This window comes from Rosa chinensis, chromosome 4, assembly GCF_002994745.2.
Source record: "Rosa chinensis cultivar Old Blush chromosome 4, RchiOBHm-V2, whole genome shotgun sequence".
In the NCBI taxonomy this organism is placed as follows: Eukaryota; Viridiplantae; Streptophyta; class Magnoliopsida; order Rosales; family Rosaceae; genus Rosa; species Rosa chinensis.
The window spans coordinates 56,307,556-56,327,242 of record NC_037091.1 but is presented as its reverse complement, the minus strand read 5'-3'; the positions used below and the strand labels follow the sequence as shown (position 1 = coordinate 56,327,242).

At 40.3% G+C, this 19,687-nt stretch overlaps 1 protein-coding gene and 1 pseudogene across 5 annotated transcripts; both read right to left on the bottom strand.

Annotated features, from left to right (window-relative positions):
* Positions 1-4,966: 4,966 nt before the first annotated feature.
* On the bottom strand, positions 4,967-13,261 carry LOC112196556 (annotated as a pseudogene).
* A 1,771-nt stretch (positions 13,262-15,032) lies between these two features.
* Positions 15,033-18,175, bottom strand: LOC112200235 (very-long-chain 3-oxoacyl-CoA reductase 1). 5 transcript variants are annotated; one of them, XM_024341261.2, is made up of 4 exons: positions 18,043-18,175; positions 17,274-17,906; positions 16,204-16,273; positions 15,033-15,826 (listed from the first exon to the last, which is right to left on the bottom strand). In XM_024341261.2, exons 2-4 carry the CDS (start codon positions 17,894-17,896, stop codon positions 15,542-15,544), a joined length of 978 nt encoding a protein of 325 aa, XP_024197029.1. In that variant the 5' UTR covers positions 17,897-17,906; positions 18,043-18,175; the 3' UTR covers positions 15,033-15,541. The 5 variants fall into 5 exon arrangements, with proteins under 5 accessions (XP_024197029.1, XP_024197030.1, XP_040374385.1 ...); XM_024341262.2 differs by having other exon boundaries at positions 18,038-18,168; XM_040518451.1 differs by having other exon boundaries at positions 18,049-18,140.
* Between the last annotated feature and the right edge of the window lie 1,512 nt (positions 18,176-19,687).

Below are 19,687 nucleotides of genomic sequence, written 5' to 3'. Positions count from 1 at the left end.
ATCTCTATTATCAAGAATACCTTTCCAGGCCATAGAATGGTTGGCCTGCTTATTTTGTATGAAAAAAGCATGTTTTCTTAAGTATTTCCTACGAACAATATCCACCCACCAGTTATCATGATCAGAGATCACTTTCCAGCCTAATTTTGCCAAAGCAGCCTTATTGAAGGAAGCTGTTGGCCGAATTCCAAGACCACCTAAGGATTTAGGCAGACAAATTTGGTTCCAAGCAACTGGGGGGAATGACATTCCCAACCCCAGAAGAAAGATCTAGTTTCTTTATCAATGGCTTTAGTAACTTTTGGAGGGCAATTGAAGCAAGACATAACATGGTTTGGCATTCCAGCAATATTAGATTTCATAAGAGTAAGCTTCCCCGCTCTAGAAAGGGTGGCCTTTTTCCAACCACTGAGCTTGTTTGAGATCTTCAAAAGTAATTCTTTAGCATTCAAGGGGTCTTTCCAGAAAACAATATTATGGATCCCTAAATATTTACCAATTGAAACCTTGTGTTGAATTCCCAAAATACTTGTAATGTCAGATTTAGTACTATTAGAGATCTTAGAGGAATAGAAAATAGAAGACTTATCTAAGTTGATCTTTTGCCTGATGCTTGGGCAAAATCGAGGAGAATTCTGGATATGTTATGAGCTGCCTTGTTGGACGCTCTAGCAAAAATCAAACAATCATCAGCAAACATAAGATTGGATATTCTATGTCCCCCAAGGGAGGAGAGAATGCTAAAATGGTTCTTAGAGTTAGAAGCAGCATGATTTAAATGTCTAATAAGAGGTTCCATGCAGAGAATAAAAATATAGGGAGAGAGAGGATCTCCCTGACGAACACCCCTAGAAGGAGCAAAATGACCTTCTTGCTTGCCATTAATAAGAATAGAAAAAGTAACAGAAGAAATGCATTCCATTATTAAGTTTATCCATTTAACATCAAACCCAAATATGTGTAAACACAGTTTAATATAATTCCAATCCAAATAATCATAGGCCTTTTCCAAATCTAGCTTAATAGCCATGGAACCAGAAGTAGCCTTCTTTATATTGAAAGAAGAAAATAATTCATGAGCAATGAGGATATTATCAACAATAGATCTTCTAGGAGCAAAAGCTCCTTGGTTTCTTGATATGCACTTAACCAGGAGAGGTTTTAATCTAGCAATTAGAATTTTGGAGATAACCTTATAAACAACATTACACAAACAAATTGGTCTAAAATGACTAACAATTTCAGGGGAGTCAACTTTAGGGATCAAAGCAATGTTAGTGTGATTCAAGAGCCTCAGTGAAGTATTATTTTGAAAGAAATCCAGAACAATGTTACTTATCTTGTCTTTGACTAAGTCCCAGTGCTTCTGATAAAACATGGCATGAATGTCATCAGGTCCAGGAGCTTTCAGGGCTCCAATAGAGTTAACAGCTAGCTGGATCTCATCCATAGTTATGGGTTTTAAGAGGTTCACATTATCAGCACCATCAATAATGGGTTCAAGAATATTAACAAACGATGTAGCCCTTTCCAAGTTAATGGCATTTGTTGCTTTGAATCTTCTCTGAAAGTCCTGCAAAAAAATATAACTGATATCAGTATGATCATCAATCCATAATCCTAATTCATTTTTTATTTTAGTAATTCTATTTCTTCTCTTCCTAATTGTAGCCTGAGTTTGAAAATGCTTGGTGTTTTTGTCACCCAAGGAAAGCCAATTTGCCTTAGCTCTCAGAGCCCAAAAAAGTTCTTCACTTTTCTCAAGTTCTAGAAATTGATCAGAGAGTTCAATAACTTTGTTATGAAGGAAAATGGAGCTCGGAAAAAGCATCAATTGATTCTGATAAAATTTCAAATCATTCTGAATGTTAATTAGGTTTCTGAAAATGCTACCATAAACATCTCTACTCCAGTTAGAAAGCTGGTGAGAAAAAACCCCAGAAATTACCAAAAAATTCTTAAGAGGTTAGGATCAAGGTTTTGAGACCAAATCTGCCCAACTAAGTTAACAAAATCAGGATGGGAGAGCCAAATAGCTTCAAACTTAAAAGGTTTAGTTCTAGAAAATCTGGAAGGTAAAGTAGTCAATAAAATAGGGCCGTGATCAGAACCTAGAATTGGCAGGTTCTCTAGAGTGCAATAAGGATAAAGTTGAAGCCAACTAGGGTTAGCAACCGCTCTATCCAAACGTTCATAAATCACAGTGTGATCTTTGTGTTTGTTGGTCCAAGTGAAAGGTATTCCTTCAGCCCCTAGGGAGGTCATATTAATATTATTCAAGAAGTTAACAAAGTTCTGCATATACATATTGAAAGGACAGTTACCACCACATTTCTCATCAGCAGAAACAATATTGTTAAAATCACCGACAAGGATCCAAGGATCATTATTTTGGGGTTCCAAATTACTTAGAACACCCCAAAAATTGGTCTGTAGTTGCTTATGAGGATAAGCATAGACAAAAGAAATATACCAATTTGTGAGAGAGTTCATATCATTAACTTGGCAATGCAGATATCTGTCATGATGATCTAAAACATTTAAATTAACAATACTAGAGTTCCCAAGTAAGAGTAATCCGCCACACTGACCATCAGAAAGAACAAAATCAAATTTATCGAAATAAAAGGCAAAATGAGAAGCAATTTTATTGGCTTGACTTTCATCAGGAATTCTAGTATCAAGGACAAACAAGATGTCTAACTTCAAGCCAGTGATATAGAATTGAACTTGAGATAGAAAACCTGGCCAAGAACTGCCCTGGCTATTCCAGCTAAGGATTCTCATGATTAACAATTGTGTTTGAAACTGATCCATGTTCTTGGTCCTTACTGGTCATCATCAGATCTAACAAAAGCCTAGTTATATTTGCGGGGCTAGGAGCACCAAAAATGGTCCTCATCTTAGAGTATCCAGAAATGGCCAATAAATCTTCATCTAGATAAAAAACAACACATGTGGTGTGATATTTAAGGAACTTAGAAATGATTGTTAAAGGCATGGAAATTAGCCGATAGTCCAATTTCAAGTAAAGTGTTGATGATTCGGGACTATTCGTGGATGTGGTCGTGATTGGTCAAATTTGGTCAAAGTTTGGTCGATGTGGTCAATCCTGGTCAAACCAGGAAAAATTGATTGGACGATTTGTTAATCGTCGTGATTTCAATTATTAGTTCAATGAAATATTAATTGTCGAAATGTCGGAATCTAGGACTCCAGTTACCCGAGGAACGGAAGGTTCACGACTCTCGGAGTACGTGAGAGAAAGCATTGGAATCCAGGTAGGGATTCAGGACTCTCCTCGATTAGTGATTAAATGATGCATGTTAGTTGGTATTAAATGATGCATGTTAATTGGTATTCAGGACTCTTATATTGTTATTAAATGATGCATGTTAGTTGGTATGGTTTGGTTATGTTCAAATGCAATGCATACTAACCAAACCACGTGAGAAATGTGATGGCTTGAGAGCGAAGGGTGGCTCTGACTTCCTTGGGTTCGATCCCCAAAACCTCCAGAGGGTTAGCTACACCGGTCGGACGGTGCGCGATCGCAATGACGACCCGATCCGTTTGTGTAGCTAGAGAGCGGACGCTCTCGCTACGCTTACCTGGTGATAAATTAATTTGAGGTAAGGTCGTGTAGTGGGCCTATGGGACCGGCCATCAGGTAATATTTGGATTTGGCGCCGTATGTATTTAAGCATCATGCATCAATTTTCAAGTTGAAAAACATTAAAGTTTGTTGTTCTTTTAAAATGTTTGGTTTAAGCATGTTTTCATACTGGGATCCCTATATATTTAGTGGTTTCAAACCTAATCGTGGTAGAGTTCCTGTAAGAGCAGCGAGGACGAAAGCTCACCCCTACAACAGTGTGGATGCAGGTACTGTGCACTGGTGACGGAATAATAGCGGATGGAGCTGGGTGTGCGGAACAAGTTCGGTAAATTTTGTCGTTTAGACCTTGTTCTAAATTCTATTTCTCGAACTTCGTATCCCGAGACTTGTTGATAGTTAGCCTTGTGTCAATTTTGGTTGAGTTCTCATTTCCTTGAAGTTCGTACCTCGTGTGTGAGAATTCATTTCAAGTTCTAGACGAATGAAATAAATTTTAGAAACTCAAGGATTTTCACCTCAAAAGTATTTGTAGCTTCAGCTATGTTTATACGAAAAGTTTTCAAAATGCCCAGCGATTCTCTAGAATGTAAATCGAGCGTTCGGTTTATGTTTAGAGGCTCGCGGCACTGTGACACGCTTAAGCTGGTGAGGTGCAGCTTGGGGCGTTACAGAATCGGAAACATATTAGACTCTTTTATGACAACCAAAGTTCCATCTCTTTCTCTAATCTTTCTTTGTCTCATGTGTTGTGAACTAACAAATGCTAAAAAAAATTCTTTGGGACGTCATCTTTATCAGTTTTCAATTTTCATTTTTATTTTTATCCTGAAGAATATTGTAAACATAAAGAGAGTGGAGTCTCTTAATATGCGGTTTTTTGGTGCGCACAGTGAGTGTCCTATTATTCTTGGCAAATCTCGGTGGAATGGGAAAATTTATTTTTAAAAAAAAAGGCATTTAAGGGCTGAGAGAAGACATAAACCTCATCTCAGAAAAACAAGAAAAACGAAATATAAAAAAGTGAACCGCATTTCGGCAAACCTATCTTACATAAATCTTATCCCAAACAAGCTAGAAAAATGAATACAAAAGAGTGAAGCTCATCTCTATAAACCTGTCTTACAAACAATTAATAGAAACAAAATTTAGGAATACCTAACCAATCACAACTACTTATGGGGTGGTAGATCCCATCATACCAAATCTGTGGAGTTAATGCCATGATTTGTCAAAACATCCTTCATTTAGTTACCCTCACGAAAGATATGTGATGAGCAAAATATAATTCAGAAATACGGTGCAAGCTTTTTGCTAAGAATGGAAAATCAATCTCCCTAATTTGGGGGGAATGCTATAGCTCATCCTTGTGATGCTTGAGTAGACGTACATTTAGACGTATTACATACTGCAATCAAATACAATCATTATAATGGATTCTTATTTAGTGTATCATCGATCTTTTTGTTGCCTCTCCTTCATTTGGCCTCTCTTTCTGACGGTGCTACACATCCAAAAGGAGAGGGCATTAATCAAAACATCAGGACAGGCATGTATCATGAACCCCTGCACTGAATGCGACCAGTAAGGATTGCATATATGGTCATAGCCAATCCATCGGATGCTGGCTTTGCTGAATTTCTCTAGTGATGCAATCAACAAGGGAACTGGAAGTGACTTCAAATTCTTTGTCATCTCGGTCGATACAAAACGAGGCGCCTGATCGTGTTATTAGTTTAAAAGATTATGAGCGAAGATGGCTAACTAATCATGAGCAGTAGTATCAACAATGAAAACAAAGAACAATAACAAAATACGCTGCGAAGAAAGAAGGAAAACTAACCTGACACTGAATGTCAATTCCATGCTGCTTGTATTCCAAACTAATGCATCTTGAGAACATTTTAAGGTACCAGTATCATAAGTTTATAAATGCATCATAATTAGTTACGACGTTGCATGTATATTGCTAATTAGCTAGGAGTCCAAGTTCAACGACAGAAGAAAATTTATAGAAGGAATTAGGGTTTTAGTTGAGAAAACTCACGATTTAGAAGCAGCATAAAGAGTGTATAGAGGCAAAGAAGGGTCCTCGGATAAATCAGAGCCGATATTCATAATTGCTCCTTTCAACATAGAGGTCAATCCTAGTTGGATGAACGAGATCATCGAATACAAGCACAACAGAACATTGGCAAAGGACAAGGTAGAATCACGACAGCTTAAGTGGAGAGCAACCCGCTACAACATCCAAAATGGCAAGCTTTACCGCTAGGGGTTCACCCACCCCAACCTCTGGTGCCTAACCCCAGAAGAGGAAAGGTCGTGCTAGCAACGATACACGGCGGAGAATGTGGCAACCATTCAGGCGCTAGGTCCTTAGCCAATCGCACAATGCGACAAGGCTACTTTTGGCCCACTCTCGGCGACGACGCTAGGAGGATATTAAGATCTTGCCACAAATGTCAACATATGCTGATCTCCCACATGCCCCGGCGGAACCACTGTCGATCATCATTGGCCCATGGATTCACTCAACGTGGGGCCTTGAATTGATGGGCAAATTCCAAACCGCCAAAGGCCAGTTTAAGTACATCATTGTTGCCATTGACTACAATAGCAAGTGGATCGAGGTAGAACCATTAACGGCAATAACCACCGTCAAGGTAACTCACTTCCTCTGGAAGAACATCTACTGCCGCTATGGTGCGCTCCACACCATCATCACAGATAACGGCACGTAGTTCAACAACAAGGAACTCATATCTTTCACCACTAACTTGGGCACCAAAATGAGTTTTGCATTTGTCGCTCACCCCCAAACCAACGGCCAGGTTGAAGCAGCAAACAAGATAATCAAGAAACTGCTAAAAAATAAACTCGACGCCGCCAAGGGTTTATGGGTGGAAAAGCTTTCGTAAGTTCTATGGGCCATCAGAACTACCCCAACTTCCGCCATCGGTGAAACGCCATTCTGCATGATGTTCGGAACGGAGGCCGTCCTACCCATTGAGGTAACTCAACCTACTGCCAGGGTGGAAGGCTACTGCCCCGAGACCAACGACGAGGGCGTCAACCTCGACAGAGACCTCCTAGAGGAAAAACTACACAAGGCCCATTTGCACAATCTACAAAACAAGCAGCGGGTATCACGTTTCTACAACTCCAGGGTCAAAGCCCGGAACCTCCAACTGGGGGACTGGGTAATGAAGGAGGTCATTCCACCGCCAACGGCACTCCGCCCAACTTAGGAAGGTCCATATATACAAAATTGTGGAAGTCGCTAGCCCTGGCACCTTCTACCTATTGGACAAGGATGGCGTCACAAAGACCCACCCTTTGAGTACCGAACACCTTCGGTATTACTACAAGTAGTCATACCGCTACTCTAGAGCATCTTGGCTTAGCTAAATTTTTGACTCAATATTTAGCTAAGGGAAGCTACCCAACGGGTACAACCTCACTTTTTGTAAACGCTGACATATCAGCTATCAATGAAACGAGGAATTATTCAAACCATTGTCACCAGGCCCAAGCATAAGAATCAACTGGCAACGCCAACAATATTCGGCGGACTACGTCCGCTACACCGTGCACTTGAAACAATTTTAATCCCTTTAATGTTTCATTGAGTCTCAAAACAGCAGTCAAAACTCTAGCGGTTCGTAAACATACAAGCAATGCAATCAGCAAAGGCATCCACACATGAAAACAAAAAAAAAAATCTCAGAAGCAAAATACCAACTTTACATTAGGGGTCGGGACTCCCCGCCCAAGAATATTGTTCAGTTACAAAAGGCCTTAGCAGCGCAAAAAAAAAAAAAAAAAAAAAAAAAAAACAAGAAAAATGGGACAAAAGCCTTCAGCGTTACTACTTCAGGATGGGGAGTTATCTTCATGGCTGAGCATCAGAGACAGTCTGGCCCTCCGGCGGTGGTTGTTGCTCGGACTGACGGCTCGTCTGATTCGATCCACGAGCAGTAGGGCTCGGTGTTATAATGGTACCGTCCGCGCGGGTGTGGGTACTCAGGAAGCCAGCACGGGAGACCTCGGACTGAGTAGGCGGTGGGGTTCGCTGAGAGTCATCCACCGAACGCATACTACTCTCGCCGCTACCTGAGCGGGCACCCTCAGCCTCAATGCGAACCACACCCCTTGCGGGCTGTGCACTTTGACCTGATGGCCCAGCGGGCTGGGATGCCTTGACCTAATCGATAGCGCCCTTCTGGTTCAGCAGTTCCACATTGGCCATGGCACCGGCCTTCGCCGCCTCAGTCATGGCCTTCTTGTATTCCGTTGACTGTTTAAACGTCTCTACAATGGCGGCCGCCGCACGTGCCCCCTCAGCTCCCATGTTAGCGACCTCACTCTCCAGCTTCTTCACCTCAGCAGACCTAGCAGCACTTTCTCGCTGAAGGATCTCAACTTTTTTATCCTTAGCCGCCACGCGATCCCGCAGCAAGGCTATATCTTACTCTAGCTTAGAGACGAGATCATTCCGCTCCAGGTCCCGCTCAACGGTGACTGCCAATTTGCCACGGGCATCTGCTGCATCATAGTCTACTTTTTCCAGGCGTCGCTCCACATCCGCCAATCTGCCCTTGCCCTCCCTCAGCTCCCCTGGAGGCCTTTGATCTCCTCCCTGAGCTCCCGCTCATCCAGGGGCTGTGCCGATGCCGCCAGGAACAATTCGTGCAGCCCAACCGAGAGTTGTCCAAAGGCCGAGCTGAGGGGTGATTAGTTAACGGCGGTTGAGCGCACAATCCCCTCCAGGCCGCCAAACCCGAGCCTCTCGCAGAGGTGGAAGATAAACTCCCGCTCAGGCTCCGTAAAAAATTCAGCATATGCGGCAAACGAGTCGAGGTCGCTCGTCGGCACCTCTAGCCCAGCGGTCACTGTCGCCTTCGAAGGGGCCTGCCTTGCTTTCTTCGTCGGCAATGGTCTCTACATCATCCTGGTCAACCGGATCGTTTTATCACCGCTTCCCTTGGTGTGCCACCCGAGTCACACCAGCGGCGACGGGGAGCGCTCCCGTCTGCGGCTCTAGCCCCGCAATAGTCACTGGCCCCTTTGTGGCCGCCACCCTCTCTTTCGACCCACGCCTAATGGCGGGTACACTCTCTCTCTACTGCACTGGCGCAGCAGCGACATTGCCTCCGCCAGTTCCGGCCTATACCACGGGCGAGCCGTCTGGGTCGAGGTGTGAGTGATGTAGCATCGGCAACACCACGGGAACCTCAGACTGGCTCAGCGCCAAAGTCTGAGGGTCGACGATCGTCTGTTGGGCCTCTAGCCCAGAGGCATACATGCTCTCTAGGAAATTGTTTATCTCGGCACGGTCCATGGCTTTCTCAAACGCCTCGCGGCTTGCTCTGTTTCCCGGCGGAGAATCTGTACCAAAGCAACGGGTTAGCCTAACGGCAGTCAAACTCAAACACACATCTACAAAAGGTACTTACCAAGGGCTCGTGTCAGCTGCTAATCGACCAACAGATCCCAGCCAGTAAGTAGGCGGAGATCTAGCAAATTACGGTTCTGCTAGCAGCCAAGGATCCTTGCCAAGCGGTACTCTTCATCGTGCGTCAGGCTATAGCACAGGCCCGCTACACAAAAACAACAATGGCCATTACAAGGGCAATTGTTACGCAACAAAAAAAAAAAACCAACTCTAAACGACGGCAGATCGACAACCTCGGATAGGTTGGAATTCCACCCATTCACAGTTTCAGAAGCTGTGAATGGGTGGAAGTCGATTTGGCAGTATGTTTATAGCCGGGTTCCAGGAAAGAGTTGAATTAGAAGCTTGGGTTCTCACCTGCAAGTCGCACTGCTGAAGGTAAAATTCGAGGTTCTGGAAGAAATTATTTCTTGTTTTGTATTTGGATTGAGAAATTGGTTCGAGCTATGTTGAATGGTTTGTTGAATGAAATTGATTGTTATGTTGGCACTCTAAACATAGATTCAAACTCGTTTGTCTGGTGTGGTGAGATTATCAAAGCATTAGTATATTGATGGAAAGCATTTACTGGTGCATAGCCTAGTATTCATTGGAAATTGGACATATAGTGGATATAAAATTGTTTGAGTTGGCTTGAAAAATCCAGAGTTGTATGCACGGGGTGTGTGTGTAAAGATGATAGAGAATTGGTTTAAGTACTTGTCTAAATGGCATTGTGCATAAACTAATTGGATGGGTATAATTGTTTAGAACAATTTAGTATAAGCTGGTAAAGAGCAGATTAAGTTTTGGTGGGATTCCATATTTAACTGAATGCCAAGGTTTGTACGGAGAAGTTAATTAACTTAGTTTGAAGTGAAAGTAAACTAAGTGGGTGTCCATAGTTTATTTGATGGGATTACCATGTGATGTGATATTTAAGGAACTTAGAAATGATTGTTAAAGGCATGGAAACTGGCCGATAGTCCAATTTCAAGTAAAGTGTTGATGATTCGGGACTATTCGTGGATGTAGTCGTGATTGGTCAAATTTGGTCGATGTGGTCAATCCTGGTCAAACCAGGAAAAATTGATTGGACGATTTGTTAATCGTCGTGATTTCAATTATTAGTTCAGTGAAATATTAATTGTCGAAATGTCAGAATCTAGGACTCCAGTTACCCGAGGAACGGAAGGTTCGCGACTCTCGGAGTATGTGAGAGAAAGCATTGGAATCCAGGTAGGGATTCAGGACTCTCCTCGATTAGTGATTTTCTTATATTATTATTAAATGATGCATGTTAGTTGGTATGGTTTGGTTATGTTCAAATGCAATGCATACTGACCAAACCACGTGAGAAATGTGATGGCTAGAGAGCGAAGGGTGGCTCTGACTTCCTTGGGTTCGATCCCCAAAACCTCCAGAGGGTTAGCTACACCGGTAGGTCGGTGTTCGATCGCAAACCATGAATCCGTACCATGCATCGCATACTAACCAAGCCGTGTGTATAGCTAGGTAGCGGACGCTCTCGCTACGCTTACCTGGTGATAAATTAATTTGAGGTAAGGTCGTGTAATGGGTCTATGGGACCGGCCATCAGGTAATATTTGGATTTGGCGCCGTATGTATTTAAGCATCATGCATCAATTTTCAAGTTGAAAAACATTAAAGTTTGTTGTTCTTTTAAAATGTTTGGTTTAAGCATGTTTTCATACTGGGATCCCTATATATTTAGTGGTTTCAAACCTAATCGTGGTAGAGTTCCTGTAAGAGCAGCGAGGACGAAAGCTCACCCCTACAACAGTGTGGATGCAGGTACTGTGCACTGGTGACGGGATATTAGCAGACGGAGCTGGGTGTGCGGAACAAGTTCGGTAAATTTTGTCGTTTAGACCTTGTTCTAAATTCTATTTCTCGAACTTCGTATTCCGAGACTTGTTGATAGTTAGCCTTGTGTCAATTTTGGTTGAGTTCTCATTTCCTTGAAGTTCGTACCTCGTGTGTGAGAATTCATTTCAAGTTCTAGACGAATGAAATAAATTTTAGCAACTCAAGGATTTTCACCTCAAAAGTATTTGTAGCTTCCGCTGTGTTTATACGAAAAGTTTTCAAACAAAATGCCTAGCGATTCTCTAGAATGTACGTAAATCGAGCGTTTGGTTTATGTTTAGAGGCTCGCGGCACTGTGGCGCGCTTAAGCTGGTGAGGTGCAGCTTGGGGCGTTACAGAATCGGAAACATATTAGACTCTTTTATGACAACCAAAGTTCCATCTCTTTCTCTAATCTTTCTTTGTCTCATGTGTTGTGAACTAACAAATGCTAAAAAAATTCTTTGGGATGTCATCTTTATCAGTTTTCAATTTTCATTTTTATTTTTATCCTGAAGAATATTGTAAACATAAAGAGAGTGGAGTCTCTTAATATGCGTTTTTTTGGTGCGCACAGTGAGTGTCCTATTATTCTTGGCAAATCTCGGTGGAACGGGAAAATTTATTTAAAAAAAAAAAAGGCATATAAGGGCTGAGAGAAGACCTAAACCTCATCTCAGAAAAACAAGAAAAACGAAATACAAAAAGTGAACCGCATTTCGGCAAACCTGTCTTACATAAATTTTATCCCAAACAAGCTAGAAAAATGAATACAAAAGAGTGAAGCTCATCTCTATAAACCTGTCTTACAAACAATTAATAGAAACAAAATTTAGGAATACCTAACCAATCACAACTACTTATGGGGTGGTAGATCCCATCATACCAAATCTGTGAAGTTAATGCCATGATTTGTCAAAACATCCTTCATTTAGTTACCCTCACGAAAGATATGTGATGAGCAAAATATAATTGAGAAATACGGTGCAAGTTTTATGCTAAGAATGGAAAATCAATCTCCCTAATTTGGGGGGAATGCTATAGCTCATCCTTGTGATGCTTGAGTAGACGTACATTTAGACGTATTACATACTGCAATCAAATACAATCATTATAATGGATTCTTATTTAGTGTATCATCGATCTTTTTGTTGCCTCTCCTTCATTTGGCCTCTCTTTCTGACGGTGCTACACATCCAAAAGGAGAGGGCATTAATAATGAAAACAAAGTATTATAATAACAAGGCCAAATCATTTGGCCTCTTCGCAGCGTATAATAACAAAGTAGTATTATACTATACTACATTGCAGTACATTATAACAAAATAGTATTTTGTTACAAAGTAGTATTATACTATACTGCAATGTAGTATTTTGTTATAATACGCCTGATCGTGTTATTAGTTTAAAAGATTATGAGCGAAGATGGCTAACTAATCATGAGCACTAGTATCAACAATGAAAACAAAGAACATTAATAACAAAATACGCTGCGAAGAAAGAAGGAAAACTAACCAGACACTGAATGTCAATTCCATGCTGCTTGTATTCCAAACATCTTGAGAACATTTTAAGGTACCTGTATCATAAGTTTATAAATGCATCATAATTAGTTACGACGTTGCATGTATATTGCTAATTAGCTAGGAGTCCAAGTTCAACGACAGAAGAAAATTTATAGAAGGAATTAGGGTTTTAGTTGAGAAAACTCACGATTTATTAGAAGCAGCATAAAGAGTGTATAGAGGCAAAGAAGGATCCTCGGATAAATCAGAGCCGATATTGATAATTGCTCCTTTCTTCTTTTTGAGCATACCGGTAAGAACTGCCCTAGTCACCCAACTTGGGGCTTCCATGTTCACCTTTGTAATGCTCTCCATTAGCTCCAAATCAACCTCATGAAAGAACCTTGCATAAGGGTAAGTCATCCCTGCATTGTTAATCAAAATGCCAACATCAATCCCTTTGATGCCTTCCTCTATGGTTTTAGCTATCTCTTCCCCACTCAATTTGCCAAGTCGATGACAATGCTCTTAACTTTCACTTGTTCATGAAAGTATTTCCCGCGGATTCCATTAGAGGTAGCTTCGAGCTTCGACGGGTTTCGACCGACCAAGACAAGGTTAAGACCCTTTGAAGCCATTTCAAAGGCAAGGGCTTTGCCTATTAATTCCATCAGTGGAGCCAGTGATGATTGCCCAAGATCCATAATCCTTGAGATTCCTTGGAGGTCTTAAAAACATGACCCATACCCATCTCACAAAATTGATCAAAGATTTACAAACAGATAGGAAACCTGTGGTGATTGCTGCCACAATGAAAAACTCTTGCAGGTCCATTGCCCAATAATGTATCAGTAATGCAGAGCAACTTGGAGTACAAATTTCTCTATTTGGTTGTACAATTTTCCTATTTGGTCATGCAATTAAGTACAAAAATTGATCCAACTAGCAAGTAACAAGTTGGCCTGTAGAAAGGGACCATGCGTTATCGTGTAATTAACAACCCAATTGTTTCGTTGGTGGTTGTCAGATTATATAGGAACCGTTGGTAGTTGTCAGATCCCTGTTTTGCATCTAGAAGTTGGGGAAGTAGAATTGCACAAACACATCCATATATTATGAATGTTTTTTGTAGAGATTCTCCTGTTAACTTGGGGCACCTAATGTGAGTTCTCATTTGGTCTCTCTTTCTGATGCTACTGCAAACCCAAAGAATGATAGTATTAGAAGTTATAAACCTGAATCGGGAGAAGATCGCAGTGAGGAGTGTGAAAAGAATAGTAAAATATAGAACCGGACCAACTTCCTTGTTTCAATACTTTGGAACATCGTAGAACTTTCGAGTTTTAACCACAAAAACCAACTGAAGCCATTTCAAAGGCAGGGGCTTTACCAATTCCATCAGTGGAGCTATTGATGATAGCCCATACTCCTTAAGATTATTTGGGGGGTCTCAAACACGATCCATACTCATCTCACAAAATTGATGGAAGCTTTACAAGCAGAAATGAAGCCTATACTACTTGCTGCTACAATGAAAACTTCTTGCAATTCCATTGCCAAATATTATCAATTGAATCAGATATCAGGGTCTTTTTCTCAAAAGAGACTTGAGTACAAGTTTCTTTGTTTTGGTGATGCTATGAATTACAAGTTTTTCACCGTTTTTGAATAACAACTGAAGTAAAGGATCTTTACTAGCTAAAAGAAGCAACAAGTAGCCCGAAGAAAAGGGTCCCTTCATTATTGTGTGGCTAAGAGACCGAGTTTCGGAGGGAAGATAAACAAGAAGAATGGTTGATACTTCATAGTTGTGGGTTGAGGTTATATCCCAGCTATGCTCAAGAACCAGAATGGTTGGTGGTTCATACCTGCCAGTATGAAAAAGTTTTGTGGTTCCATTGACCAATATGAATCAGTTATCAATCAGCTGCAGGGGCTTAAATACAAATTTCTTTCTTTAGTGTGCAGCAAAGCACAAGTTTTTTATTAAAAACTGAAGTAGAATATTCTGAGTAAGAAAATAGCGCCTGTAGAAAGGACTCCTTTCATTATTGTGTAATTAAGAGGCTGATTATTTCGTTTAGAAACCAAAGCGTGGTTTGTAATTGTGTTGAGAGTTGAGTGGTTCGTTTTGCATTTAGGAATTTAATCATTGAAGAACTAGCTACTTGCTAGGAGGTTGTTGATACTTGTTAGTGACGCTAGAGGTGGCACTTTAACAAAAGAAAAACCGAAAAACTATAGTGTGGTGCTTCAATCTTGTCCTGTATTCTGGTAATACAGTTGCTTGGATGCCAATTAAAAGATAGTATATTGTACTTGTAAATATGTATTCCTAAATAAATACTCCCATTTTTCGGAACTTTTCAAAATGATTTATTTTAAGTTTCAACAACTTTCTTACCAGACTATCTATAAAATGAACTTCTCCGAATATGGATCATCTACAGTACATTAATGTATCGATACATTAAGTAGACTAGATTTAATACAGAGGTAGACTGGCTCAATACATGGGTAGGCATGCATGGAGTTAGTCTACCTCTATATTGAACCTAGTCTACTTGATGGATCGGTACATTAATGTATTGAAGTATTTTCCCTCTGAATAATATACTTACATATATGTTTTACCCATATTACATTGGTCTTATGTATACCACTATAATGCCCTCATGATTTTAATGTTTGAGACAAGATGGGTAGAATTACTGCATCGATCAAATATGGAGATTCACCTGTTAACAGGGCATCTAATGTGACTCCTCATTTTGGCCTCTCTTACTGATCCCCTTGCACATCCAAAAAATGATAGCATCAGGAAACGTACATGCTTCGACCGAGTTATAGCTAGAATATTGGTTCATCACCTGAATAATTCCAAATACTAACAGGATTGTGACACAATACACACCCAAGCCATCAGATACATTATTGGTGAGGAGCCTGAATCCAACCACCTTTGATATAGATTGAATCCGGTAGCTAGCTCCTCATTAGTTCAATTTCTCGTCTAAAATGTACCCAAAGGAAAAAGAAGATGGGAGATACATTATACTCCTTTATGATAAAGCCAACCACAGTAAAACATTTATGATCAAATACTTGTACACTTCACGATGCATTTTCCTGTTGATGCATCTTCTTGCTCTGTGCCTCCTTCATTTGGCCTCTCTTTCTGACCCGAATGCAGATCCAGTAAATGATGGCATTCAATAACTCATCCGGTGAGGCCACACGTAATATGAACCACTGCACAGAGTGCCACCAGTAGGGGTTACACACAGGCTCATAACCAATCCAGCGAACGCTTGCTTTGCTAAATTTCTCTGGTGATGACATAAACCAGGAAAGTCCCCTCAAATGTTTTGTCAAACTCGTTGCCACGAAAAAAGGAATCTGCATTAGTTGAGAAGATGAACGCAGGTGGATTAATATCATCTATAAGAAGTAGCAGCAGAGATAAACTTCTTTTGATATGTTACACTGTCAAGAATTTTATAGTGGCAGATACTTTGAGCATGGTATATTGGTAGGGTATTAGAGCTTGAGGTCCTGAGTTCATACTTTCCAACCAAAATCAGTGTAGTATCATGGTGTAACTAGCAAGTTGATTATTGGACTGATCGACAGACACAGAAATAGATAGGGAAACAGAGAATTTGGCCGGGGGTGGAGGAATTGAATTTGGATCTTTATCTAGTAGTATAGGTACCGGTTTGTGATACTAACCCGAGAAAAGAAAGAAAAAGAATACTAAGGTGGATAACGAGAACCTGACACTGAATGTCAATTCCCTGCTGCTTGTATTCCAAACTAATGCATCTTGAGAACATGGAAATGTACCTGTTTCACAAGTTCATAACTCATTAACTCATAATCAAAAGGCTATATAATTATGTATATGTATTCCAAACTAATGCATCTTGTGATATATATGTAATGTTTCCGCACGTAATAAACTAGATAATACTAATTAGGTTCCCGGCCATCTGAGAAGGGAAAGAGAGATTGATATATTTCTTAGATCTTGTTAGTTTGTAACACATTTTAAGTCCCTATTTTACAGAATGCTTAGCTTCACCCAAAGTAGATCACCGAGACACCAACACTTGCGATAAGAAGGCTACTCTAACCATGCGAGAATCCTACTCTAAAACGCAGGGAAGAAAAGTACCTGGAATTGGGGATTACTTGGAAATTATTCATACACAACTTCTAGCTGTGATGCTATCTCTGTTTTAAGTTTTGAAGATGTGATACATCGTTTCAAAGATTGCGAGGAGATGAATAATACCACCCATGTTTTCTATGACCTAGCAGCATATTAGGCCTAGTATCGTGTAAAACTCAACTTATAGTCGCGCTGTGTTTCAACATTTTACACTAAAAATTACTATACCCACATTGAAAGAGCTCCTTCTCGACTTCCATGTCTTCTTATGCTTTTGGATGATACAAACAATATTTTATACCATCTTTCAGGCATTTATACGCCTTCCCGGGACACGTAGTAGCTCTAAAAAGTCCAGATCTAGTGCTGGTAAGCTTCTTGAACCCTAAATAGTCTAGGACTGAAACCATATCCATTGTAAGTAGGTGTTGTTTTGCTTAATTAAGACTTGAATTATGTCATTAACAGCTTTTCTGAAACACGTTGACAGAAAATTGTACCATAGATCGACGAGATACTTGAGAATCTAAGAACAAAACCAAAATAGTTTAAGACCTCTAATGTGATTCAAGGGATGGAGGGAAGTAGTAGAGTACATGTTAATGCAGTTAAGAGATTTTTAATTCCAAGAAGGTGCATGAAACAAATTAAATGATAGTTCAGAAAACTCACGCTTTGGTTGTAGAATAAAGAGTGTATAGAGGAAAAGAAGGGAGCTGACTTGAATTGGAACTAATATTGAGAATTGCTCCTTTCTTCTTCTTGAGCATTCCTGGAAGCACTACCCTAGTCACCCAAGTTACTGCTCCCAAGTTCACCTTAATAATATTCTCCATGAGTTCCAAATCAACCTCATGAAAAAACCTGGCATAAGGGTAACCTATCCCTGCATTGTTAATCAAAACACCAACATCTAGTCCTCTTATCCCATCCTCTATGGCATTAGCTATTTCCTTGCCGCTCAATTTGGCCAAGTCGATCACCATGTTCTTAATCTCGACTCTTCCACCAAATTCTTCATGTATTTCATTGGAGGTAGCTTCGAGCGCTGAATGGTTTTTATCAATCAGGACAAGGTTAAGACCCTTCGAAGCCAACTCCAAGGCAAGCACTTTGCCAATTCCTTGAGCAGAGCCGGTGACGATAGCCCAAGAGCCATAGTCCTTGAGATTCTTTGGGGATCTCAGAAACATGACCCATACCCATCTCACAAAGTTGATGAAAGCTTTACAAACAGAGATGAAGCCTATGCAACTTGCTGCTACAATGAAACCTTCTTCCAATTCCATTGCCATAGTCAGCTCTCTGTAAAAGAATCTTGGTTAGATTTTTCTCATTTTTTTTTTTTTTGATGCAATGAGTGATAGCAGAGGAGCAACCTCTCTAACACTCCAATTTATTAAGTAAAAAAGATGCAAATGACAATGAAGGGGGACCTAACCAAAACCTCCAGAATAAACAAGCAAAAGAAACAAGTCAACGAAATCTAAACTGTGGATCTCCTAAAAAACTCAAGCACACCGTTTTTTTAATTTTTTTTTTTAATGAAGAACGCTGAAGTTTGTGGATGTTCAATGCACTTCCATTCCTGTAATTAAGAGTTGGGTGCTGAAAAGAAAGGAGTAGTTGCCGTCCAAGAAATGCATAATAAACAAGTAGGTACGTACTGGGTTTTGTCCCTTGTTTGCGCCTTGCTGTTATGTGTGTTTGAACCCAAAATTAACATTTTCCGACAAGGGGGACTCGAAGAAAACCCGGCCAATATCCGTGGCCCAAGTCATATATTTTCGACAAGTTCGGAAAATATTGTTTAGAGACTAAATAAAGCCTACTTGGAGGTCAAGCAATCCTGAAGCAAATCTAAATATTCCTTGATTTACTAGTAATTATCAAGATATTTGATAATTAATGGTGATTTGCTTGGTTGTCAAGACTGTGCAAAACGAGAAGATAAAATATGCAGGCTATATATATGGCCGAGATTACGCGAGCCATGCAAAGTAATTAGCAGGGCCCTCTCAATCAAAGTCGCGAGCGCGAGCAAATTGGGTTGATATATAATTGCCCATGCAATTAAGGTGGACGTGGGACAAGGGGAGCCATGCAATTAATCATGCTTGATCACAATCCTCAAAGAATCTAGTTATATATATATATATATATATATATATATATATATATATTGTATGGATGGTTGGACGTACAACATAAGGAAGGATGTTGATTAAGAATTAATTACATATAAATGCATATTTGAATGTTGTTTTAGCCATAAGGCCACCAACTAGTTTTTTTCCCTCATAAGGCCACTAAATTAAAAAGGGTGTTATATTTTAGATATTAAAAACCAACATATTTACATAAATGCCATTAGAGTACAAAGTCAAAAATCATTCTCTCCCTCATCTCCGGCGAGGTCTCCGGTCAACTCCGGCTGACCTCCGACGAACTCCGGCGGGTCTCCGGTCAACTTCCGGCGACCACAAAAGCTACTGTTACTAACACCAAAAGCTACTGTGGCTAGCAACAAAAGTTACACTGATGAGATTGTCGGCAACCTCCGGCGAGGTCACAAAAGCTACTATCACTAGCAACAAAAGCTACTCTTGTGAGATTTTCGGCAACCTCCGACGAGATAACAAAAGCTACTATCACCAACAACAAAAGCTACTCCTTACCCAAAAACCTATGCCCCCCAAAACGAAAAGCTACTATCCCCACCAACAAAAGCTAATGTCACCAATACCAAAAGCTACTCTCACCAATAACAAATGCTACTCTCACCAACACCAAAAAACTACTCTCACAAACAGCAAAAGCTGCTTTCACCAACACCAACGAGCTACTCTCACTAACATTAGAGAGCTATTCTTGTATCAAAAACTACTCTCACCAACGCAAAAAGCCACTATCACCACTACAAAAAACTACTTTCACCAGCGACAAAAACTACTCTCACCACCACAAAAAGCTACAATCATCACCACCAAAAGTTACTCTCACCAACAACAAAATATACTTTGATCAACATCAAAAACTCTTATCACTAACAACAAAATTCTACTTTCACCAAAATCGATAGCTAC

What these genes read in the sequence shown, in the direction of transcription:
- LOC112200235 (XM_024341261.2), bottom strand. Translation starts at nt 17,896, where the DNA reads ATGGCAATGGAATTGGAAGAAGGTTTCATTGTAGCAGCAAGTTGCATA. An exon ending in CTTTATTCTACAACCAAAGC is followed by an intron (nt 16,274 to 17,273) that starts GTGAGTTTTCTG and finishes CTTGTGAAACAG; the next exon opens with GTACATTTCCATGTTCTCAA. An exon ending in GAATTGACATTCAGTGTCAG is followed by an intron (nt 15,827 to 16,203) that starts GTTCTCGTTATC and finishes CAACTAATGCAG; the next exon opens with ATTCCTTTTTTCGTGGCAAC.